The sequence below is a fragment of the Talpa europaea genome, assembly GCF_964194135.1.
Source record: "Talpa europaea genome assembly, chromosome: 3".
Taxonomy (NCBI): Eukaryota; Metazoa; Chordata; class Mammalia; order Eulipotyphla; family Talpidae; genus Talpa; species Talpa europaea.
The window spans coordinates 24,069,702-24,097,413 of NC_140069.1; the positions used below are offsets into that span (position 1 = coordinate 24,069,702).

At 35.7% G+C, this 27,712-nt stretch overlaps 1 protein-coding gene across 2 annotated transcripts in view; it reads right to left on the bottom strand.

The window, feature by feature from the left end:
- ZFPM2 (zinc finger protein, FOG family member 2) overlaps positions 1–27,712 on the bottom strand; it is a gene marked incomplete at both ends in the record, with an annotated part of 444,979 nt that overhangs the window by 146,095 nt on the left and 271,172 nt on the right. For both annotated transcript variants that reach the window (XM_084230117.1, XM_084230116.1), the window contains one exon: positions 3,031–3,142. In XM_084230117.1, the coding sequence (XP_084086243.1) occupies positions 3,031–3,142 (112 nt within the window). The remainder of the gene's footprint in view (positions 1–3,030; positions 3,143–27,712) is intronic.

Sequence of the window (27,712 nt, forward strand, 5' to 3'; positions counted from 1 at the left end):
ATTTGCAGACATACTCTGGCTGAGTTATCCTTTTGCTCCAAATACTAAGAATTAGCATCAGGCTTCTGAAGGCCATCTGGGAGATCAGAGTAGAGTCTATAGCAGTGATTTCTCAAATGTGTTACTCAGAACACTAATTCCAATAGATTTTCATTGGAAAGAGAAAATCTACATCTGTTTCTATATTATTGCATATCATCAAGTATGTTAAGTAGCTTTTTCTTTTCCTATAGGACTTCTTAGTGCATTAATACTATCAAGCATTTGGAGGTTTTAAGAGGAGCTGTAAGGCAATATTGGGTCATGGGGCTTTTCTTCACTTTTAGGGTGCGATGGAATGCTCCTGGGATAGTGCCAAGCTGTAGTATGTGCTCTGTGGTTTCTGGACATGAAGGCCTGAGCAGATTGAGAAGATTTACTCATCATGCCATAGTGGCAAGGGAAAAAAAAGAGTCACATAGTACAAAGAATACAGGGTTTAGAATGAGCAAGGCCTGGATTCAAACTGGCAGTTCTCCATGACCACAAACAAACATACAACCTCTCTTAAGTCACAATGTGAAATTGTGTAAAATGAGAAAATACTTCCCATCCCATTGAGCTCTTTGAAAACAATGTAGGGAGAACATATTCTAAGATATGCAACTCAGACTCTAAGTTAAATAGATAAACATTTGAATCTCACTGAAATCACTTATTAGCTTTGTGATCATGGCAAATTACCTTATCTAACTATTAATTTCACATTTTTGTAAAATGGGATAGTATGCTAATTTACGCATAAGAGTTATTAAATGAGGATTAAATAAAATAATGTATATACAGTAGGTGTTGCAGTCTCTGCTATTTGACTTGCAAAACCAACTATTCTTGTAAATTGAACATATCAAATTACCTCTGTGGGTTAAAAATGATTAAAAGCAGGAATTCATATGGTTCGTCATCAGAGTTTGTGAAATGTCTTATAGTTTCTAGCAAATATTCATTTATTTATCTGGTCTAATGAATATTTATTTAGTGCTTTTTTGGTACATGTGGCATCCCTGACTGGGGATAGAAAGGTGTCTAAGACACAGTCCCTGTCTTCATTAAGTGCTGGGTAGACTAGAAAGGCAGGTAACAATGGCTTTTACTTACTCATTTCACAAACACTCAAATGATGATCATCAAACAAAGAGAATGATGACAAAGAGGATGAGGAGTACCTACAATTTGGCATGGGGGTACTAAGGATAGGTTGCCTAACAAATGGTGGCTATTGTGAGCAATGTACAAGACCAGCATATAGTTGTATTCAACCCATGCTTTATGAATTAACTAATCTACTAATAAACTTCTATAAATTATTCCAAATTGTTTATTGCCAAAAGGCTTAAGTATGGCCAACCATAATGTTAAAATGCTCCATTAACATGAGACTATAATTTTGCTACATTTCTTTCCTTATGACAATATAACAACCATCTTTCTTAAAATAATAATGCTTGAAGAATGCAGTGGATTTGGATTATGCCAGTAGAACAGTCATTTGATTCCTCCATATTTTGTTCACATCATGGAGCTAAGATACGTACAACAAATTTGTTCCCAGTTAATGATCTGACATTTGACAGTATCTTTTGTAGTTTTCCATCCTGGATATTGGTAATGGTAAACTGGCAGACTATCTTCTTTCTTTCCACTTTGATAGATCCTATTGACATATCCTGGGGAAATCTCACCTCCCCTGTAGCTAAAAGCTCCTGCCAGCATACCACAGGTATTTCAGGTTAGAAAGTGAGTGGGTCTCAGGACCAGCAATTACAAAAGGAAAAGGAATATAATCAGATCCTGGTGTGCAGATTGGTTTTTTTTTAGCTTGCAAATTCCCTCTTTCCGGTGTTTCAACTTTCAAAGGCTTATGGTAGTTTAAAGGCAATCCTCTTATAAATGTACAAATTGTAATGATTATAGGAACAAGTTGTAATTGTTTCTAGCAAGTTTTTAAGAGTCTTTGATGTTTTGATTAGTGTTTTATATGTTAATATATTGATAGGGGTGCCTATTTGCTTGTTCTCTTGTATGCTTTCATGGTTTGTAGGTTCAATGTGCAAATAAATCTTTAATCTCAGTAGGTCTATTTGCTTAAAAAAAGAAAGCTGAAAGAAATTAAACATGAGAAGCACAAGGTTTTGCAATATTTACAAAGAAGTGAGATTAGGGATATCACTCTTCTAGTACAGAGCTAAGACCTACAACTTGAATATGGAGACAAGTGTCCCAAACCACACCACATTCAAGGAGGAGTCTGTGTGTTGGACAGTTGGTCCCATTGTTAGGGGGAAATGATGTCGAGGGTGAGGACCCACAGTCAGGCACCCCGTTTTGTATCGGGGTTGCTCTACAACACCATGATGAGCCATCGCAATGCTGTGGCTGCTCTGAAGCCCAGGCATAGCTACCCGGCACAGTCTTGGCTGATGTCACACTGAGCAAATCAAAGCAAAGACCTGAAAGTCTCTTTCCTGTTTGGACTCTGCTCTTTTGAAATCACATGGGGAAGAATTCTCAGTCTCTGCAATGTTTTCATTTTCAGTCATCCTCTCATCATATGAGATTTCAAGAGATGGGCTGGAATATAGAACCTCCTGAAGCATGCACCTCGACACAAACTGTTAAATTTCAAAACAATCTACTTTTTGATAGGTAATGCCTAAGAACAGAATCTGGGAATTCAGCAAACCTGGTTGTCAACAGAACTAACACCAAGGAAGGTACTAGTTAAGTCACTCAAATACTCAAATACAGGGCTATCATGCTAAGAAATTAAAGATAAAATACTTTGTTTTATGCAGCACAGAAAAAAAAAAAAAAACAACAACCGAAAAACCCAGTGTAGTTTGTTACAAGTACAAGTTACATTCATAAGGGAAAAAGGAAGAGAGAGGATCAAATTTTACTGTGTATTGCCACTGCAGCTCATTTGGGGCTGTTTGGCAATGCTCAGGTTTCAATATTTCCAAAAAGAGAGGGAAATGATCTTGCATTTACCTTTGCTGTACACAATACAGTTGTTTTTGTTGTCTTCCACTCCTTGCCAAGTCACATCCAGTAGCCACTTGGGACCAGCAGTCAGCACCATTGGGACCTGAGCCTTTGTCTTCTGTAGAAAGAATGATAACAAACAGATGCCATTTGCTTTCGTTGATTAAATACTTGAATAATAACTGTACTAATCATTTTATTTTTACAAACAACTAAATCTCCCAAAACATAATCCAAGTCCTTATTCCCCGGTCTCATGATATCTTTTTAAGAAGACAGAAGCTGTAAAGCTTTACTGCTTTCACTAATCTGAATGGTAGAATTATTATCAAGGATTTTTTTACTAAATGATACTGGATCTGATCTCCAAGATTAGGCAGATCTCTTGTGGGTCTGAATTATAAAGAGAATGCAGATGACTTTCATTGCAAAGAGCAGAGTGTTTAGAAGTGAACTTTAGACACATTGTACTTTCCTATCAACAGGATCTCACTATTTCCTGAAACAGACAGGAAAGAATTTAAAGAATCAGGATCCATTTCAAAGCTCTATCCTGAGCAACATTTATATTAGAGTAGGAATTTATTCTGAATGAATAATGAAACCCACCCAGCCCCCTTTTCTAAATGTGGCTATGTAGTTTGACTGTAACTGAAATAATAATATTGTTAATGATTCACCACATATTGTCTCCAGAAAGGCTGTAAAAGGAGAATCGTGAATAAATTCAAATGCAGAGCAACTAAAGCACAACAACTCTCGCTCTGGGAAGCAAAGAAGCTGGGAGATAAGTGCTGTAGTGCTACCGAAATATTTTCAGTCTATATTTTAAATAGAAGGCTCAAAAGGTTCATCATTTTAGGATCTTTGACACCAAATTATTTGACTTTAACCATGTTAACAAATTTACATGGCAGGAAAGAAACTGGGGAGGAAATAAGTAAGTCTTAGTAAGATCTTTGTTTCCCGAGGAGTCACAGGGAACTGGCATTCAGACTTTATCATTCACCAGCCCATGTTCTGTCTATCAAATATCATGAAACCACAACACAGAGTACAATACACGGGTCTCAAGGTAATTTTTGAACTGAATTTTCACCTAGATACGATCCTGTCAAAGAGATCTTAGCCCATTCTGGGACTTTCCCACGTGTTATGTGCTATCACAAATTTCCCAAATTGGCATTAACAAGTATTCACTTGAGGTGTTCCATGTAATCTGGCCATTTCAAATCTCTCAGGAATTCAGAATACTCATTTCTCCCAACAAATGACAACGATAGCCCCTGACACACAAATCTTTTGTTAACTGCAAAGCCACATTAAAAACTATACTTAAAATGAATGCTAACTCATTTCAAATACAAGTGATACAAGCTACCATAAAATACCTATCAGATGGAAAAATCAACCACAATGATAAGTTTAAAAAGAAGTCTGGGAGGAAAAAAAACCCACTTCAAATAGTAAAACAGAAGAGGTATAAACCAGATCAAATGTAAAAAAATACCAGCATATAGATTTTTTATTTTCATACCTTGATTCATGTTAAAGTCTTAATTTTTCAACTATGTATCTAATAATAGCAAGTACAACCATGGAAAACAACTGCCAGAAAGTCCTATAGGAAGGAAATAATTTTGCTATAGTTTTATAAAATCTAGGCAAAAAGTTTTCAAGTTTTTATTGCTTTCCATTTTCAAAATAGAATTTGAGAACAAGCAAGTTTCTTCAGTCTGAGATGACAGTGACCCATTTAATATAATATTAAATATTAGTTCTTAATGATGCTCTTTATACTACCAGAGAAACAGTAAAGTTCATAGTTCAGGGCAGTTCTTCAAACAATAAATAGAGTAAATCACAAAAGAGGGCCCAGCATATTGATAAATCTGTGCGTGGGGTTTAGTAGTTTTATTTTGTAACATCTCCTCTCTTCTCATTTTAAATATAGATTTTAACAACACACTGCTTGGTGCTAGGATAAGAGGAGATCGTTTTTTGGTGAAGGATACAGCTTACAAAAGTTTAATATCATGTGAAAAGCAGCATGGTTAGCTATATAAAATCAGGCATACACTGTTTTGGGGACAATAAAGGATTAGAGAGAAACTCTCAAAGATATGATGGAGGAGGTGACAATCAGGCAAGATCTTAAAGGTAAACTGGAAGAATTTTTAACTTTTGATAGGTAATAACACAGGCAAAGCTGTATATAAGAGAGTTGTATGTATAGGGAGTAATTAGTGTTGTGACTCTTTGGTTTAAATTCTTATAAAACCTTTGGAGCTATTTTAGTATGTTGAAAGCACTAGATAAGTGTTATCTGTTATCATAATCATCACTGATATTATCTTTATAAGTGGATGGCAGCCTAAATATCTAAAGGAAAGATTAAAAACAGATTTTGAAGGGCCTTTGCATAGCAGGCAAAACTTCTTGTGTGTAAATTTCTAAGCAAAATGAAGCAAGTAAAGCTCTTTTAAGTAGGAAAAGTGAGAGTACTATTACTTATACAAATTCCTTATTTATTTAGATTCCATGTTTTTCAGATAATGGTATTACAATTTAAAGATTAAATAATTACTTTCAGGTTAAACTGTTTGTGGAGACACTGTCCACATTTATTTAGCTCTGTTTCCAAACCTTACCACTCTTAGGGTAACCAGCCATCTGGGTTTTCTTGACATTGAAGGGTTTTGCAAGATTCTGCACTTAGAGCACTAAAACTGGGGCACACTGGATAAATTGGGATGAGATGTCTCTGTCCCTAACCCTGCTACTATTAAACTTAGCAGTGATTTACATCAATTGATCACTTGGTAATTGTTGGATGTTACATACATTATTTGAATTATATCTTTTAATTTTTAAAACTCCAGGATTTAGCAGTTAACATTTTTTTCCCCATAAACAAATTAAGACTTAGAGAATTGGTTGTGTAGAACAAATAAAATATCTTTCCTTAATGGTAAGTTAGGAATGATACCTTTTAAAACTTCAGCAACATTCCTTAAACCTGGGCACAGGTAGAATCTGAGTTAATAAGAAACTAAATTGAAGGCAAAACAATTTCTTTGACTCTAAATCAATAAGGAAAGAGTGGAAAAGACTTTCTGAAAGCTATACCAAGCTGTAAAGTAAATAATAAGTAGATAAAAAATCTCAAGGAACCAGTTATTACAGTTTTGAGAAGGTATGTCAATTTCTTTCTGAAGAAGTCAACTTTTATAGAGATTGACTGCCTTCAAAGAAGATTACCAAGTATGAGAAGGAAGGAGTTAGCCGGGATTATATGAAATCTACACTCTAGCAAAAACCTTGAATAGAAAATAACAATAATATCCACATTGATCATTAGATTCACTTTCCCATGTTTCTATCACAAGGATTCGTACAAGTCTTGAATGTTAAAAGCTGGAAGCAACTTTAAAGTTCTATGAATTTAATTGCCTAACATCACAATTGAAGAAAGTTCAAGATGTTTACTTCCAACCGACAGAGGATAAATTTGGCAAAATACGTTGAGAAAAGAGAATGAATATAAAAGGTATGGTAGGCAGCAAAATGGTCCCCCCAATATTGCCTATATATCCTGGTCCCCTGGAACACATGAATTTATTACCTGTATCGGCAAATGGGATTTTAAAGATAAGACTAATGTTTAGGATCATGAAATGGTGAGAACATCCCAGATTATCCATATGGGCAGAATCAAACATAGTAGATCAAATGTGATCAACGTGGATATTGCTGTTATTTTCTATTCAAGGATTTGACATGAAAATATACTACCTACTTTTGAAGGTAGCATATGGAGATCAAGAACTAAGGAATGCCATGGAGTCTAGAAACTATGAATGGCTCGCATTAACAGAAGTAAAAAACAGAAATGTCAGTTCTGTCACCTAAAGGAAGTGAATTTGCCAATCACCCAAATGAGTAGGAAAAGAGTTCTCCCTTAGAACCTGCTGGGAGGAATTCACACTGCCTGACACTTTGATTTTAATCTGGCCATAAGAGACTTTTGAGCCACAGAACTATAATGTAATAAAGTTGTTTTTTTAAGTCACTAACATCTGGTCATTTTTCCTGGTGGCAAAGGAAACTAATACAAGAAACATTCCAATTTACTGATCTATAGTTTAAAATAAAATGACTTATTTTCCTTATCAAACAGCTCAAAAATATGACACCATTTTCCCTTGGTTGGAATAACACCAAATCTACATTGTCATTCCACAATCATTACATAAATTTCATGTTCTTGCCTTGAAGTACAACATAATACACAGTAGTGACTGAATGATTCCTGCCTCTATAATTGGGTATTTAAAATATTTCATGATTCATTGACCTCACGGTAGAGTTGCAGCACAGCAGAAAGGACATTTCCATTCGTGGAGTCAAATAATTTAGGTTTGAACCCCAACAAGTGCTGACAGGTTCCTGTAACCAGCAAATCACTACCCTGAATGTTCTGACCTTCAGAGCACACATCTGCAAAATGGGAATAACGATTTTAGTTTCAAAGGTTGTCGTAAAAAGCAACCAGCACAGAGCTTAACACAGCATTGAGGCCTGGCAACCTTTTGCTGCATAGTTACATGAGCAAATTAAAAAAGCACAAAGCATTTAGGAAGTGTCCACTAATTCTCAGAAACCAGTACTGTTTGTAGTGATTTGTACCGCAGTCGAGACAAAAACTTTATTATCCAGTTGAAAGGTGGTGTCAGTCATGAGTGCAGTTGAGTGATTATTTCCAACATTCACTTTCTGGTCTCTTCAGGTTAGGTATGACCATTTGGCTTCATTTGGCCAATGACAGTGAATAAGAAATGACTTTTGTCACTTCCACACAGAAGCTGTGAACAGCCATTGCCTTGCCTTTGCTGAAGGGATGGTGGAAGCATAATGGCCACGTAATATGAGAAAGAAATAAGCATTTTTATGTAAAAAAGTTGTTGTGATACAAGGGTTGATTGCAACCTCAGCATGACCTAGTGCATCCTCACTTATACAAAGGATTTCTTCATTTTTTTTTTCTGTATTGAAATAACCTGTGGGTTTTTATAGGTTCAGAGTGCACTTTATCTGTATCCCAGCAGTACCTTTCAGTAATAAATCAATTCAATATGCATACAGGAGTCCAGAATTTTAGTTAATCTGGAAGGTTTTAGAAAAAAAAAGAAATAGTGTGTACATCTGAGGCTCCACATTATAAGCTAAATCTGTACTCCTGAACACTGTTTGAACCCAGAGTTGCATGCTTAGACAGCCTACAACTAGACAAACTTGACAAGGACAAAATGGGTCAAAAGTGTCATTTCTTAGGAATAATTAGAATCATCTAATGTGGATAAAAGAGGTCAAACTAGCATCCACTTCTCACTAACCTTTGGAGTTACTGGACCGACAAAGGAGGTAGCCTTCAATAAATGTTTATACTCAAGCCAAAAGGTTAATGGAGATAAAAGTAGACAGCCCAAAGGTAAAGAACAGAGGATAATTCTAACCCAAGAAACTGGTGACTTAATGCTGTCTTAGGGATTCCAGATTTTGCTGGAAATATGTGTTGAAGATTTCCAAAATAAGACTTAGGAAGGCCGAGAACTCTTAGGAAAATCTGACCCATGAGATCCTGATATTACAGACTTTTAAAAGAACTATAAGTGTCATTTGATGGAAAATTGGCTTCTACTGAATGGGGAAATAAAACATTATCTCTTTAGAGAATTTCGACCTAATGCCAAGAGATGAAGCTTGATGCTGATAAAGATGCTATTGAGTGTGTTGCTTCCAGAACTGGGCGGGACTGAAAGGACTCAGACCTATTTGCAAATGCACAGCTGTTTTAAAAATTCATAGGTGTGTTTCTTTTTTCCACTATAAAAATATACTCAATGGTAGGGACAGAAAAATTTTCAAATCATTCTACACATTAGATTTCTAAAGTTAGAACCAGAAAAGCATACGCATGTTCTCAGCTCTTAGTTACGATATGCCACCACCATTGTCAGTCCCCACCCGCAATGAGTTATTAATCTACCCCTAAATGAAAAAAATTCTACTGTATGTGATTTGACCTTGTAATACCACAGGGGAAGTTTTACACTGTCAAAGTTTCAGCTAATGTATCCAAGCAGTTCTCCACAGTGGAATCAAATTCAAATTTAATCAGATAGTCACGAAAACATTGTATCACTATCCCTTTAACTGTATAAATTCTCTAGTGACAGTGAACTTGAACTTAAACATTCCCTTTGCCAAAATCTTATCTTATGGATGCAAATACTTAGAATCTCTGACTATCTAGCATGAATAAATAAGTCAAGTAATAATTCAAGGCCCTACACAATTAAATTTTCAATAACTCTGGGTATGGTATGCCATCTAAATATTACTGATTTGATTGAAACTATTAAACTTTTGGCATGTTGATTTCCACCTAATCGAACTGTGATTTTAAGTAAATAATTTTTATTTTTTTTAAAGATTTAATTTTTTATGCATACAAGACTGGGGTACAGGCCAGAGATTGGGGGGTGGTGGTGGGAGGATTCACCAGAGATAGAGTGTAGAACAGAACAGGCAGATTGACTGAAATACACTGCTGATGGGAGCAGTGGGTGAGTCAGGAGAGGTCTGCTGAGGCATGTGGGTTAGCTCCCTGGCCAGGGATTGAACACGTGCTGCAGTGGCTGCGAATACCTTCATAGGTTGCGCCTTAACCCTTGTGCCACCATGGAGGCCCAAAGTAAATAACTTTTAAAAAGTTATGCAGGCAACTGTGTGAATATTTGAACTTGATGCCGCTGAGGTGAAGAATTCTTTTCCCCCAGCATCAGAGTATCACTGTAAACTATGTAAACAGAATAACTCCCCACTATGGGGTCCTGTAGGGTCAGAGTTATTTGTGGGACGATATAAAAACAGATTCCCTGAGATAATATCTAAATAAATATTCTCCATGACTAATTAATGTCAGATATTCAGACACGAGGAGGTATATCATGTGCTCCCATTAAAATCACCTGCTTCCATTTAAAAATAGGAAAAAAAAAAAAACTACTGTACTACAATGAGATGAGTGAGCACTGTGTCTTCCTTTTGCTTATTGTATATAAATCAAGGTGTGTGTGTATGTACATGTACTGCGTGTGTGTGTGTGTTGTACAAACAGATGTAAGCAAGTGACTTCAAGCAAGATCTGTTCAAACTTATGCCAGGTGTTCTATCTACAGTTCTTCAAACAAAAACTCAATAAAGATCATCAAATTTGCATTGCTTAGGGGCTCCCTGGTGGCACAAGGGGTTAAGCACCACACTATGAGGCAATCTGCAGCCTTTGTAGCACGAGTTCAATCCCCAGCCAGCCAGGGAGCAACCCACATGGCGAAGCACACCTTTCCAGTCTCTCCCGCTGCTCCCCAGCAGTATATTTCAGTGAGTCTGCCTGTTCTGTTCCCCACTCTTGTCTCTGGTGAATCCTCTCACCTCCCGCATCTCTGGCCTGAACCCTAGCTCTTATATACATAAATAAATAAATCTTTAAAAAAAATTGCATTGCTTGGAAAAAACCTAATATGCTAGGCACATTTTCACATTCCAGTTCAAAGAAAGGGAAGACTTTTAAATAAGAAAAAACATGAAAAGTTTAAATAGATATCAATAGTCAGCTATAACAAGAACCACAATAGTACACCATTAGGAAATCTCAGGCATGCTTCATTGGAATAGTGCTTTTCTTGAACACAGTTCTACAAAATATTCTTTAAGGACAGCACGGCAGTGAAATTCCAGGAAACTTTTGCTAAGAAACATCTTCAAGTTCATACAGTATGTGGGATCTCAAACATGATAAGAGACTTTTCAAAAACAAAATGAGTGTGAAATAAAATGATAGAATTCTTGGCTATTCTATCCATACTCCTTATGTCAAAGACAGTTTTATCTCTATGAACCAAAAATTTAAATAATCATTATCTCCGAGGTATATTTGCTTTTAGTTCTCAAAATTGTTGAAACACATTATCTTACCATGAGTCACTGCTTAAGGATAGGAATTTCACTGTAAGAAAGCAAGATCTTTCAGGAAAGGAACACAAATAGTTTTAGATATACAGGTCATTAAAACAATCTCCTTGGTTCCAAATATAAAGAATGATTTCATGACATTTAGAGAAATAATATAAAATTATTATTTAAGAGTACTCACACTAGAGGTACAGATATTTCTTTTTTGAAATGGCAATGGGAATCTCTAAATGAAAAATAAACATCTAAGTTATCTAGATATTTATTATACTTTCATTTTCAAAAAAGAATAGACTCATTTCTCTTTCCCCTTTGCCAACTTCACTCCCACAGTCTCATCTGTTCCCCTCATACATTTGGCTCTAAAGAGGAGCTACTCCCTCCAAGCTGGCAATCATTAACTTCAACCTTTTATTTTATCCGGCTCTGAAAGTCACAGAGTGTTTAAGGAGTGTTGCTTTGCTCCTGGCAGAATTTCTGGGCTTGCACCTAGTGCAATGTGCAAAAAAGTGTCAGCGCTGAAACCTTGGGAAGGGAAAAGTAAATTGCTCTGAAGTAGCCTTCCTTCCATAAGGCTGTCACACAACCTGTGGCAGGGTTCAAAGATCTGGAAAACCAAGGTTCCAGCTGTGTGACCTGGGGCCAATCACTTAACCTCTCAAGGTCTCATCCTTGTCCTCTGTAAGATGATCTCATATGTCCTTACAGCCTGACAATAGTATTATTGTAAGACTTTTCACTACAGAATTTTCATCAAAGCTAAATTCAAATCCCGAGTGCAGAGAAGATAGGTATAAATATAAACTGGGTTTATATTTATGTCAGGAAATCCTATTGATATTTTTATTGGTGAAGCAATAAGGAAAACTATTCTAATTTACTTTATTTTGGTATTGTAATACCAGAGAAAATGGGGCAGTCAGAAAAAGTGGAGTGTTCAAAATAAAAATATTAGTATGAAAAATGAGTGTGCAATGGGTGTATAAACACCTTCAATTATCAATGTCCTATTTACATAAGAAAATAGTAGGAAATTCTATTCGGTAGTCTCTTTTTTGAGAAATACCCCAAAGGCATTCTGTGGAAGAGAGAAAAAAAAATCCATCCTGCACAAAGTCACCCTCAGACTGAGATATGTCTATCCCTCATGAACTAATAATCTACCGCAATATGTAACAAATCTTTTCAGGCACCTTTTAGACTGCTGCCTTATTACTATTTTCGTCAGTGAAAAATGGGGCAATTCTAATATTAACAATACAGTAAAATTAAAAATCAAATATAAAAATTTCCCCTTTTAATTATTATATGCTATTTTCATGATTTGTCCCCTTAAAAACCACAAATATTTGTCCCCTTAATAACTATAAATTATTAAGAATTCACCTATATTTGAATTTATAATATGCTGATTTATATTTACAATTGGCAAGAGTCAAGGGAAATACTGGGTGAGCAGGAATGGGGAGCACATAACCCCTCTATTAAAAAAAAAGGATTATTAAACTAAATACTAAGTGCTATGATCAATATAATACCTTTTGGGAATGCAGATTTTTATAAGACAAGTTATGGAGTGTTGGGTACAAAAAATGAGAAGCTTGGCAAACTAGTTGGCAAAAGTGTGAAGGTGTTATACAGATGATCTAATCTGTGAGACATTTTAATAAGAAAAATATTATACTTCAATTAAGTATCTAAAAAGACAGACCACGAGGGTGATTTTCTATGTTTTTACCAAATCAGCAGATGCAGAAGGACTCTACTTTAGAGAGTAAAAGTCAAGTGCCAGCTGTGTGGGGGAGGTTGGGTCTCCTTTCTAGAGACAGGCTGCCTTGCTTTCCACCAGGGAAAGCATTGAGAGGACACCAATTAACCAATCAGATTCACCTCTATACATGCCCATTCCAACAGACTTCTGCTTAGTATAGCTATGTGTCTGGGGCAACTAAAGGGTCAAGCTACAAAGTCATAATTAAATGAGAAAACATTTTATTAACACTGCCCCTCCACAAATAATGTCAAACCTTATCTTTTACAAAAGGAGGAGAGAAATGAAAATATCAGTGTTGGAAAGGATTTTTAAATAATGTTAATACAGCAAACTAACCTAAAATTTAATGATGGGGGGGGGCAAATATCAGCAGTTTAAATTCAGCATTTAGTTGTAGGTGAATACTATTAAAGCTGAAACAATTGGTTTACATTGTCCAGTTGTGAGTTTTTCCACATAAATAATATAAACTTAGGTAAAAAGTCATAACAATTAGTATTAATTGATTACATTATTTTTGGGTTTCTCTACCCTTAGACTGTTCTTCTTATAAAATAATTACTTCATGCTTTGTTAGAAAATATTGTTAGTATTACTCTTTCAAAAATATTTATTAAATATCTATTAGATGAAAAGAATAGATAAAGGATGAGTTACATTTCTTCTAGTTCACAATGTATTGATATTAAAAATATCTAAATGACATACATATGGATTATTTAAATCAATATTAATAATCAAGCTCATCATATTTTAAGCCCGATAGATTTGGAAATCTCAATGCATGTTTGATGATCCATGACCACGCAAAAGCATTGCAATAAATGATTAAACTCCTTTCAAGGGATATTCATGATAATTTAGGATTATATTTTACTTTTAAATTTAAAAACACTGAAGACTGAAAGGCTATAAAAATATGGCTTAGATATCTCATAGTCACATCTAAAACCTAATCATAAAATGTTTCATATACATATTTTGGCTTAAACCCTGTACTTTCACTTCTATCAAATATCAATTTACTAAATACCCCTTTAATTAGTCTTAGTACCAAATAATGCATATCAGAAAAACACTTCAAAAAACTGAAATATTTTAGGACATGTAGCCCAAAAGAATTATGTTCATACAATTTTAAGCATATACTCTTTATCTCACCTAATGTTCTCTTTTAATGGTCAAAGGGTAGTTTGAAATCTTTTTGAACTACATCTCCATCACTTAGTTGCTGCATGACCTTACTTAACTACTGTGTTCCAGTTTCTTCATCTCTAAAATGACCACAAGAAAAGTACTTAGGGCCTCCCCGGTGGCGCAGTGGTTGAGTGCTGGGTTGCGAAGCTGCCCGCAGCCTCTGCAGCGTGGGTTCGATCCCTGGCCGCCGGGTGAGGGTCCCACATGGCGCAAGACCTCTCCTGCTGCCCGCTGCTCCCCTCAGCAGTGTACTTCATCAGTCTGTCTGTTCTGCTCCCTGCTCTGGCTCTGGTGAATTCTCTCACCCTCCCGTGCTTCTGACTATACCTAGTGCTTGTATAAATAAATAAATAAATCTTAAAAAAAAAAGTACTTATATCGTAGGACCACTCTGAGGATCAAGTGAGTTAGTGTATGTGACTGGCTTAGGTTTATATTATTCTATGCAAATGTTTGGTTTATACTTCTAATATTCTTTAAGGAAATATGTTTCCAGAGAAATACAGAATTTCCAGTAAGGCAAGGATTTTGGGTAGTTGATAAAATAACACAGTTCCCTCATATATGACATAATATTTTGAGCATTACTTTTATCCTAAATTCTAGGTGCTACATTGTTTTAAATTAATTTTTACATCAATTTTACCAGAAACATACTGTGATAACGTTGCATAAAGACTCCAAAATGTTAAACTAGTCTAAATTAACTTTGCTAGAAATTGCCTTAACCATGATCTGCTCTCTATTTTTCTATTTTTTTCTTATGTTCTACAAGAAAGCAAGTTCTTTCCACAGTGTTACAGCAATAAGAATCTTCTTAGGAATTGTGTTAAATATCAATTCTTCATGTCCATTAAAACTAGTTTAAATGATCTTCCATGAGTCAGTGGTTAGAAGTTTCTGTTTTACATTATGCATGATTCTTAGCTGCACTTTGTATAAGCTAATTGCATGGTGCCTCATTAATAATCTTCAGGGTTTTTCGATCTGTGAAATTTATAGCTTTGTGAAGAATTATTTCTCACATTTACACAGTTTGAATCTTGAAAGTCTGTCCAGTCAAGATACAAAATAGCAAAATCAGGCATCAAGTAAGTACAAGGGGAATAGAAGTGAACAGTCCAGTTAGGGATATAAGAACACTGGACAAAAGGTAGTACTTTTCAACACTTTTATTTTTATGACTGCAATTATGTAGAAATGATTATAGTTCAGGAAATCAAGAAAAATAGCCTTAACTCCCACCATAAGGGAAATTCATGATGAAACTCAAGATGTCTTAGGCTAAAATTCACTCCATTCAGTACTGTTTGCACAGAACAAATGAAAAATGGGATTCATCTGGTGGCTAAGAGACTTATGGATATAGTAGGGCCTGGTCCAGTACCTGTGGTGTGATGTCAGCATGCAGTGTGGGATGCAGGACAATGCAGTGGGGCCTATAAGCGTGGCAAGTCAACTCAATGCTTCAGATTCTTCAGATACTCCCCCTTAAGGAACTGAACTAGATTTTGTGGTTTGGTTTGTTGATGGAGGATTCTCCATTACAAATAATATCTCATTTTGGGTTTAGTTAGCATATTTTTCATGTTTCTAACAGACTAACCAAAACATAGAGCAGTTTCACCTGCCAGCAGAAGTTCAAAGTCAAACTGGGAAGTCAGAAAGACGGTATAGTAAAAAGTGTTGGATGGAAGTAGTGCCAAAGTAATGAAAGTTCTTTGATTCGATGGATCTGAACCCAAAGAGTTCAGCTGTGATTTAAGCATTGTGTGGGCATATTCACAATGTTTTTCCACAATGTGGAAGCATGGTGTGAAAAGAAGCAACCTTGGTTTATATAGGACTTTAGAGAGAGGCAGTTAATACAGTGCCTAAAAGCATGTGCTCTCGACTCAGATTGCTTTCTTACCCTTAAATCCAACCTTTTCCCAATCAGTGGGGTGTCTCTTTGTTTTGGTTAATGTCTCTTTTGCTGTACAGAAACTTTTCAGTTTGATGTAATCCCAGGTGTTTATCTTTTCCATTTGTACTCTATACAACTGATAAGGGACTGATCACAAAGATATACAAAGACCTCACATGACTCAACAAAAACAAAGTAAACAATCCAGTCAAGAAATGGAAAGAAGAACTTAAAAGACATTTCTCCAAAGAGCAAATGCAAATGGCCAACAGGCATATGAAAAAATGTTCAACATCCCTTATCATCAGGGAAATGCAAATCAAAACCACATTGAGATACCACCTTACACCAGTAAGAATGACACATATTAAAAAAACTAGCAACAGCAAATGTTGGCAAGGATGTGGTGAAAAAGGAACTCTCCTACGTTGTTGGTGGGAGTGCAAACTTGTCCAACCACTATGGAAAGCTGTCTGGAGGTTCCTCAGTCTACTAAAAATGGAGCTACCATACGACCTGGCAATTCCATTCCTAGGCATCTACCCAAAAGACACAAAAACATTGATTCAAAAGAGCACCTGTACAGTTATGTTTATTGCAGCACTATTTACAATAGGTAAAACCTGCAAACAACCCAAATGTCCAAAAATAGAGGGCTGGATCAAGAAGATGTGGTACATATACACAATGGAATATTATTCAGCAATCAAAAAAGATAAATTCATGCCATTTGCAGCAACACAGACAGAGCTAGAAGGAATTATGCTCAGTGAAAAAAGCCAGAAGGAAAAAGAAAAACATCGGATGGTTTCCCTTATAGCAGGAATATAGGGGAACCAAATAAGACATCAGTTTAAAAAAAAATGGTAACAGTACAAAACACAGCAAAGCAAAAATGGACAATTATAAATCAGAGACATACTGTAGGGGAGGGGGAGGGGGTGGGATCACAGGGGACTGTGGTGATGGTGCATGGGTGCATTGGTGAAGGAAACTCTATGGGGATTACACCTGAGGGGGTGAGGGTAAGCAAATATTGTTTAAAAATGAACAATGATGTAATTTTTTTTTAAATTGTGAATGAAAAAATTAAATAAATAAAAAGGGGAAAACTAGATTTTTGGCCAAAGTTGTAGTAAAAGGAAATGAGTGATTTTTCACCTCTGAAACGTACCTTGTTGAAAAAAAAAAAAAAAAAAAACAGTTGCCAAGAGCCACATGTAAATATATGTGAATCTCCCTGAAGGGTTTTGCATGTGTATAAATTAAATATGTTTATATGTATGTAAATGTTTATAAATGCAAACCAGTTTTCATTAGTTACCTTATTAAAATGCCTTTTTGGGATAAAAATCAACTCAGATACTTTAAAAAAAAAACACAGCCAACCTTTTCTACTCTCCAATGGTATAATGTTCAGCAGTTTTACTTCTCTGTGCATCTATGAATTGGTAATAATAATACCTTACACTGCTGTTGAGAAGATGAAATAAACAAATAGTTATACATCACTTAGACTGATCTTTAACAAAATAGTAAAAGTTCATTTTTAATCAGTTTGTATATTTATTTGAGGAAAAATGGGGTATAAAGAAAATGTTAAATATCTATGAAAAGATCTATGCCTCCTTATTTCATCTGGACAGCGACAGAATGATTGCAGCATAGATAAAAATGTGAAAGATATTGTACTGCTCTACCAATCTTTTTACCCTTTATCCACTTAATAGTTTGGTTAATGGGGCAACAAACTCAATGCTACAATGAAAAGAATTAATTCCACTCAATGGTGGTGGGATACCTTGTATGATGCAAAGTTATATGTGTTGGTTATACATTAACTTACTCTGCTTAAATCACTGCAACTTTTCACTTATAGTCTTTATTAATACCTGTCAGATCTAAAATTTTACTTGAAGACATTTGGGAAATAATTTGAAAAGATTTTGAACACTGAATTCCTAACTCTTTTATTCCCCTGTCTTGGACTTCAAGCTGAGAATTACTGTTAGCCAAATAGTATTAGAATGTTCTGAATTTTCTTATACCATATGCTGGACAATATCTTAAATTTAAATATCATAATCTACTTATTTAATTTTTTAAAATGTGCTGTCTCACTTCTTAATTATAACCAAACAAACACAAAGCAAAATTGTCATGATTACAAAAACCAAGTTCCTCTTTCCTGCTAGGTATATATGTTTTTAAAAATGGCCTGAAAATTCACTAAATTTAAGTTCAATTTGCACTTTGTCAACAAGTGGTTGCACTTCCTGGGTCACAATACATACTTCCCTGAGCCAGTTTATTTGGAAAGGAAATGACCAGGATTTCTGGATCTAGACTTCATGTAGTACAAATAGACGAAACTCATAAAAAGACCTGTCTAGTATTACTCAGTCTTCTAAAATCTACGTTTTCCCTTCTTGATGTTAAAAATACATTCATGGTCTTCTTTAATATTAGTCATTTAAATAAACACAGGGACTATCAGTATATTACAGAAATGACATAATGGCGCCTTATCCCCTAGAACCAAAGAAAGCGTCCTTCAGAATATACACATACTCTTATGTGTACTTGTTGATGGAATTCTTCCAGCTACATTTGTGAATCACAACACAATGTAGCTAATTCACACTTAAGTGAAATTTTCTCTAACTAAACTATGCAGAAAGGAAAACTACAAATATCCTTTGTGCTGCCCCTTGACATACGCAAAGCAAAATGCCTTAATTCAGTGCTTTGTTTTCCACAGCTTTGGTGACTCTACGGCACTAGATAAGGCATTGCTTGAGTCTATTTTTCAAGTGTGCCATATTGACCATTGCACATTCTAGTTTTTAAATAATCCAAACATTGAGTTTGTGTGTGTGAGTGTGTGGTGGTTGTTACTAAATGAAACTTGCTAATATCCTTCACAGTGTTGCAAAAAGCATCCTATTTTCCACAGTCACTCCAAGAATATTTTCCAATTGTTGTTGATTAGGGCACAGCATATGAGATACACAAACAGCTTTCCTTTTGGCCAAAATCATACTATTCAACAACATGTAGAGGAACATTTGGTAGTTTTGCACTAGACTGGTTTAAACTACTCTTAAAGTAAACTCAATGATAAGGCCAGTTGATAGAAAAATCTCAAGTATGAGAAATGACACTATGTCTTCAGTTATTACATACAATTCTAAATATGGATTATAACTGGAGAATTTTAAAAATCCCTCTCATTTAATGACTGCAAATAGACTAAACATATGTAGCAAAAGCAAATTATCTTGTAGTTTTTCTGCCTTAAAAGCAAAATTTAGGGGTAAAAGAAAGGGCAGGGAGTGAAGTAGTGATAAAAGCAGAGTCCAGCCCTGGGACTGGTGCACACTGAGTCTGTGTTCCAGTGTGACTCAACAAACAGCTCTGATCAGAATCTAAGTGATGGGAAACAGCCTGTAACTTCGCGATTAGCTGCTTCTTCACACTATTTTTTGAGTTAAGCCAGCACAAGTAACATCATGAATGCATAATTACAATTATGCATTAGAATATGCAAAATGTTCTTAAAATCTGTAAACAAAGAAAAGGCATCAGAATGTTTTAGTTATTTTAGGTATAATGTTACAAAAGACAAAATATGACTAAGATAACAAGGAGGGGTGATTCCTACTGAAACTTTTTGCCTTCTATTTGCAAATTTGAGGAATAACTGATGAATCAGTATTGCTTAACAGTCCATTTTTGGAAATTCCACATGGAAAAGTTAAGTCAAAGAAATGCAATAGAATATTTCAAAACACATGTAGTCGAAAGTCAGGAATGCTCAGATTTAAAATACCCAGGCTTAGAGACAGTAAAATAACAGTAAGTTAACATCTTGCACTTCTGATATTGTATCATGAAATAATTCACATGCCTGGAATTGCAAAAATATGCAATTGACAAATATAAATCAAGTAAAAGAACTAAAAAAATAGTTTGGAGATAATTAATATAAAGTGGTATTTTTTTTTGAAAACTTCTAGATATCAAAAAAATCTAATCTCAATAAGGTCTGAGTAAATACAGTTGTGATGTGAAATCAGTCCCTTTCATCTTTCCCAAATGAAGATGGGACTCCAACTGAAGAGTAATATCCCTTTAACCTTGAAAGGCAGTTATGTCATCTATTAGTCTTCTATTTTTCAGGCAGAATGCTTTGATATTCTGGAACCCTAATCTTTTCTCACGGTACTGGTACTATTTTTATTCCCCTGCCATGGAACTTGGCCAAGTTCTCTTCATTCCTCTCAACAGAGCCTTAAGCTGAATATTAGTATCTTAACAAGGTTGTTGGTAAACCTGGAAGCTAATGGGTCTATGGGGACCTGGAGCCACACACACTTAGCAGCTAAGAAAGTTTGGGAGAGCATTAATTCAAACAAACATAAAAGGGTGGCAAAGCTACCTGGAACCTCTTTCATCCTTACTTTTTTCTTGTCTGTCCCACCAAAACACACAGAAACATTTTTTTTGCCGAAGCCACTTTTCATTGATCTGTTTTAAGATTGTATTTATTACTTTCTTCACCTAATATTCTTTTATCCTTAACTAAAATTCATCAGCTTTTGGATCACAGGTTTAGTCACTCCAATAATATGTATTTATATTTCCTGTAACTATTTTTTTAAAGATTTATTTATTTATTTATACAAGCACTGGGTACAGTCAGAAGCGCAGGAGGGTGAGAGAATTCACCAGAGCCAGAGCGGGGAGCAGAGCAGTCAGACTGACGAAATACACTGCTGAGGGGAGCAGCAGGCATGGCAGGACAGGTCTTTGCACTATGTGGGACCCTTGCCTGGTGGCAGGGGATCGAACCGGCGCTGCAGAGGCTGCAGACAGATTCACAACCCAGCGCTCAACCGCTGCACCATTGGGGAGGCCCTATTTTCTGTAACTATTTACCATGCTCATTCATTTCCCCATCCCTCTCCATCTCTCCCCACCTTTTTCACTCCTTCCTTTCCCATGCCCTGTTCTAAGGTTTGCTTTGCTCAAATAGAAACCTGTATATATAGCACAGCAACATCATGACTGGTCTCAGGCATCATGTGCCTGTGTTGACAACTGAATTACCAGTTGAAAACATCAAATTAAATCACACAGATTTGGTTTGCATATTAATTTTTAGTACATAAATACAGCTTTGACTACTAAAATCAACTTAACTATTTCAGTTTAGCTAATAAATCAACAGATGGATACTTTTGACTTCATAGGGATGATAGCAATTCTGAGTGAAGTCCACAGAAGAGCAATTATTTTGAAAATACAGTATATTTAATTTTGGGCTGTGAAGAGGAAAAGAAAGGTTCAAGAATCAAGCAGGGTTGTGTGGTTTTAAAAAAATTCTCAAAGCAATTAGTGCCTTCATTGGAGGATTAGAAGAAACTGACCTGCACACTGAAGAAGGCGTTTTGAAATGGCAATGGAAGTCTGTCAAATAAATGGGTGAAATCCAAGTTTCACCCACAAATTTTGGAGGCTGGGAAAGTTTTTCAACTTTCCACTATTTCCCCAATGAAATGAAAATGGATCTTCTTTATTTCAGCTTTTTCAAACATGTCTTTTTTACTATATCCTGGTTCACATGCTAAAATGTTACAGACACATGATCTAAATACATAGTGTCCCTGTAGTGAGGGAAAGCACACAGGAGACAGGAAAGTTTACAGACTTTCTAATAAAGAGCCAAGTCTAGATGTATTATTAGACATTTGAACAAATTCTTCCATACTCCTACCTTATATTTATAGCCTGTATTCTGTCAACAATCTTATTTTATTTTTCTGTATGACTTGGAATGTTATTATTATGTTGGAAATGTTAGATGACTGTGTGGAAGACATCCTTCAATAAAACCAGGAAAAAATTAATGTGATTAAATACAGAGCGTCCTCGTGATAAATGGACTTTAAAAGTGCATTTGAATATACTTGATTTGAAACTCAAAACACATTTTTCATCTTCTCCGGTGTTTCTCAAACCAGAGGCTGCAGTCCCCATGGGAGTGGTCAATATTTATGAGCTTTTTTTTTTTTTTTCAATTTGATCCTAACATAACAAAACATGAAAACAAAACCTTTTACCACACATCATGGCAAGCCATGTCTTTTATATAAAAAATTATATTTGAAATACAGTAAACAGACTATTTTAATTTGCTTAATGTGGTATGTTTCAAATGACAGTCTATAAATCCCTGGAAAACCTTGGACCTACTGAGCTGTTTCTTCAAAAAAAAAAAATCTATATCTATTCAAACTGAGCAAAGAACTGGCATAGAACCAATACTACAAACGGTAAAGTTTCAAGGTTACATCACAAGATTATTATTTAGTCTTAATCTAGCAAAATATTAGGTATATATTCCTGTGTCCAGGAATTATTTGTTAAAGGACAGAAAGAGAAGGAGACTACTTCCTTGCTCTCTGAATGCTGGAAAGTTTTAAATACGATTTGTCTTCTTCTGCCTTTGATCTCATCTTTGTTCTCCCAGACTCTGAAATCATTCTCCCCTAGTTTTTTTTTGAGCTGTATCAGCTCCCCTGAAATGGACTTTTCATTTGAGATCTGTGTCCTACCTTAAAAATTTTTCCTGGGCCTCCCTGGTGGTGCAGTGGTTGAGTGCTGGTGCAGTGGTTGCGAAGCTGCCCGCAGCCTCTGCAGCGCTGGTTTGATCCCTGGCCGCCAGCCAAGGGTCCCGCATTGTGTGCAGACCTCTCCTGCCGCCCGCTGCTCCCCTCAGCAGTATGTTTCGTCAGTCTGCATGTTCTGTTCCCTGCTCTGGCTCTGGTGAATTCTCTCACCCTCCCACACTTCTGAGTGTGCCCAGTGCTTGCATGTATGTATGTATGTATGTATGTATGTATGTATGTATAAATAAATAAATAAATCTTTAACAAAAAAATTATTCCTTGTTACAATGACCGTTCTTCTCTTTCACCACGAAGCAAACAAACACTTCCATTAACTCAGTGTCACAGATCTCAGAAAGGGAGTAATTTGATTGAATTAATTGATGTTAGGGTATTAAAGACTGCTATGCCATTGTCAGACCTATAATGATTAAGCTACTGTTTTTCAAAATCCCCCCTCCCCCAAAATCTCCCAATCTAAATAGAGATAGTCTTTAAAATCTTCCAAGATGTTGTTTCTTCACTTCGGATTAAATCTGTGTGGTGGCTCTCTTGGCTAAATATTTGATACTTTCAAAATGGTCAAGGTGGAACTTTGGGCATTTTTAAGTTAATAAGCAAAAGTAAGTCAGAAGCTGTCTGTAAATAATGTATAAATTCACGGCTAGCGAAGCCTGACATACTGACTTTTTGAGATGTTTTGAGTAGGCTCACCAGTTACCAAGTTACTACCCTGGAATGGGAATGAACTATGCTCCTAAGAATTGTGTTCTTGTTTCCCAGAGTCATTTCGAAAACTGCTGAACTCTGGGAGCTCAACGTGTATCATGGCCTCGCTACATAGCACTTGTCACTAATTGGCAGCAGCTGCTCCAGACAGACCTGGTCTTGGCAAGCAGAGTGAATGCTTTCCTCTGCCCTCAGGAAATCTGTCTCTCCAGGTGAGGTTTGAGGCCATGTGTGGGGCCTTGTGTCGAGTTTGTTTTCCTGTTCTTCGGCCAATGGATAAATTCAGGACTTCAATGTTTTAGTGTCTCTAGTCCCCCTTTCAGAGATACTGAAAACAAGCACTTTTCAATCATAGTTTTTTCATTCCCCAACTTAAAGTGCAGTATGCACTTAATCCACAATATAAACAAATGCATCTCTGAGAGAGTTTAAAGCTCCTTAGCATAAAAATGAGGTTTGTGTTCATTCATTTTCTCAGTCTTGTTAGTCAGTTGTCTGAATTTGCTGGATTCACATTCACTTTGAAAAATGGGGAATACAGACTCGTTTTCACTATAAGTTTACACAAAAGATGCTGACATTCATTATTTTAACTTTTCAAGGAGCCCTATCACCCCTGGAGTTCCAGTATCAGTAATTTCCCAGAACCCTAGACCACCAGTGACATCATTTTTAATGTTTTGATCTTCTTTACAATATTATAAAAATGAATCTTATTCTGTTTTTAATCACAAGCCTTATCCAGCAATCAAGCCAGGTATATAATAAGCTAAGCTACTCTGTAAATCTAAACATTTCCTACAAATGGAAAAGATACAGCCTGGGCTCTCTGATTGTTACTAAGGCGACTATCTAAAATGAAAATCTGATTAACCCTTTTGCTGCCTGGAACTACCCATGTACCACGTTAGCTGACTTCCCTGCACTTATCTCTCCTTTTTCCCCCTCAAGAAATTCATAATTGCATTGCTCCAGAGTAGTTATGCTCTGGTTATCCTATCTGAGAAGACTGTGATGGCTGGTAGTCCCATCTGGACAGCTGAGTGGGGTGCTGCCTCATCCTAAAGAAACAGACATTAAAACAGAGGGCACACAATTTCCTGCTTATTGAAAGCACTGGTTCGAGCAAATTGTTGACAATATTAGAGGATTCCCATTCAATAGAGTAATACTGTATTTTCCTTTCACTCTTGAAATGATTTGACAGTAAAAGCTGTGTTTCACAAACATATTTTCCTCAACTATTTTTGAATGACATTAGCAACTGTTAACATTTGCTAGGAGAATAATATTTCAAAGTATTATGCATATTTTTAGCCAAGAACAAATATCCACCAGGCACTCATTATTCTCCTTGCACAGTAAAACAAAACAAAAATAGAGGGGGGAAGTTCAACAAAAGGGGGAGTGGCATAAGAACACATATTTTCATGCAATTTTGACAACGGGAGGGCGTGCATGAGAAATTATTAATAGTTAGATTTAGAAACTAAGTAATAAAACTATATTAAAATGTTTGTATCTTATAAAGTGCATTATTAGCATTCAAGGTTCCCTATAACCACCCACTCACCACACTGCCCTCCTCCCCAACCTTTCTAGAAGGATGTTTTGATAGTTTATACATAGTCTCTCTACTGCAAGCAAAATGGCCCATTTGTTATTCCCTACACATGGCTTGATTTTTCCTGGCTAGGCCATTCCCTCCATCCTGAGGTCCCTCCCTGCTCATTTCTTCCAATTCATAACCATCACTTCCTTTAGCTCTTGTTCAGCTCTCATTGCCCTGAGGAAGCATTTCCCAATTAACCTCCCTCCCTCAGCTCACCCTTCTATGTCCCCACAGAATAAAATTGTACTATGCCATTCTGTACTTGTTGATACATTGCTTGTAATTGCCTTTTTTATTGTGTCCTTGTCACTGCATTTGCTTCTATTTCATTTGTCTACTTTTTTTTTTTTTCCCATGTACCTCTGCTTTCCTTCCTCAAACAGTCTCCCGACTTTTGGCATTTCAATAGTCACACCAGTGCGGTCCACTCTGGATAGTTCATCAGTAGATAATTTATGAATAATCAAAATTAATGTTCCAAAATCACTTTCACTCTCTTTAGACTTAGTTCTTCATACTGAATTTTATAAAGTACCAACACTACTAGCAAATGGCTCTCAAATCTCTAGCTCTGAGGCAATATCCTATAACCCAGTCTATCTTTAAGCATATTTCTTCCTGGGTATTTGCATTTCTCTTTACTTACAACCCTGTCAAATTCAACAAGTCCAAAGTGAAATTCAGCTTCTGTAAAAAATCAACTTTCCATTCACACTGGCCCATTTCTACTAAAATTACCAATTTAAGAAAGAATCCATCTAGCAATTTTAATCACTAATTATATTCAACTTTTTCATGTGATATTCCTAGGAATAACTCAAAAAACACCTGATACATTAAGGAATTATATTATATCTCACATATTACATTATACATTGGCTGGTTCACACAAAGTATGTAGTGTGCCTTCCTGACAGGAATTAATAATTAAAGTTAACATGCTCAAAAGTATAAAGTGATATATAAAATGCAACAATAACTGATAAAAATTGATTTTAAGGATATTTAATTAACTACATATTTAACAGATATTAACTATGCATAACTAAAAAGGTGTTCCAAACCGGTTTAAAGAGTGAGATCTATAGCAGTGGAATCTGGCTACAAATTCAGGCAGATGAAGGAGACTGAAAGGCTTTGAGCTGCTGAGTGGACTAGGAGGAACCAACCTCCTGGTGGAAGGTGCTGAGCTTAGTAAGATGATAAGGTAGGCCACTTGTGTCCTGAATAGATGATCGTGGACAAAAGTACTTAACTTTTTTGGAGTTAGAGTTTTCAGTGAAAAGAAGGAACTAATGTCACTTCTTATAGTATTTTATGGATCTGAACATAACATTAACTGGGGGAAGCAAAATTATAATATATGAGAATCAAGGTGAGAAGAGATATCAGGGTCCTTCTTTGTTTTTACCTTCCTTCTGTTCTCTGTACTCTGTGTTGACTGATCTTATCAGTAGAGATATTAACATTACATACATACATATTTTGTGAATTTTAAAAGAGGTTGTATTTGTGAAGTACAAAACACAAAGGTTGACATAGAGTAAGCACTCTATAAACACTAGTTGTTATTGTCATGTTAATAATAAACTATTACAGGCAGTATTCTCTGTTTTCACTTGAACAATTCTCTTAGATTCTTCCTTGATGTAAAATAAATGTATTACATCTCAAAGTACTTTTTCATCTGGAGGCATTTGTATTTCATCAGTAAACCGAGTCTTAAGTTTAAAAGGTAAGGTTTTCATCATGGAAGTTCTAGTATCAACCAATGGGAAGATGGGAGAATTGTAAGGAAGAAAGGGTGACAGACACTTTACTGTAAAAGGTACTTTATAAGGGGTTAACTTACATGCCAGTCAATTCTATAAATCTATAAAAAAAAATTCTGAGGAAGGAATAAGAAGGAGCAAGGGTCAAATAGTCTGAGAAGATCTGAGGGACCTATATAGAAATTTTAAAATCAGTGAGAAAAATTGGTTAGCTTTACTAGAAAGTTAGCGTACAGTCTTATGAAAGGAATTATTTATTGGATCAAGGACAAATAGTTGAGGATAATTTGGAGGGATATCAATGTCAGTTAAAGGTATGATTACTTTCTCCTCCTCACCAAAAACAAACAAACAAACCATTGAACCGCATAAAGATTTATAAACAGGGCATCAGAAATAGTGCTCATCTTAATAATATGTAATCAGGGAAGTTATTTCTCAGAACTTCAGTTTCCTTATTTGGAAAGCAAGTGTTGGACTAGATTTCTTCAATGTATCTCTTTTGTATTTTGGCAACAGTAAGTTAGAATGGGACATTACCAAAAGATGACATGTAATTTTCCAAAGGAAAACAGAAAATACTGCCTGAAATAGTTTATTATTAACATGACAATAACAATTAGTGTTTATTGAGTGCTTATTCTATGCCAGCCTTGGAGTATTACACTTCACATATACAACCTCTTTTACAATTCACAAACTATGTATGTATGCAATGTTAATATCTCTGCTGACAAGATCAGTCAACTGAGCACAGAGAAAGGTAAATTAAGTGATCTAGAGCCACAAGTTCAAGGACGAGGGAGTCTACATTTAAGACCAGGCATTTTCAATCCAGTGTCTAGGTTCTAAATCATCATACTATACTAACTCAAAATAAGATCTGAAAATCAAAACACATATATAAAACAAGGAAGGATAAAACATAAACAAGAAAAAACTTTCACAGAAATCAATATAATAATATATTATATCTTCTTCTGGGAT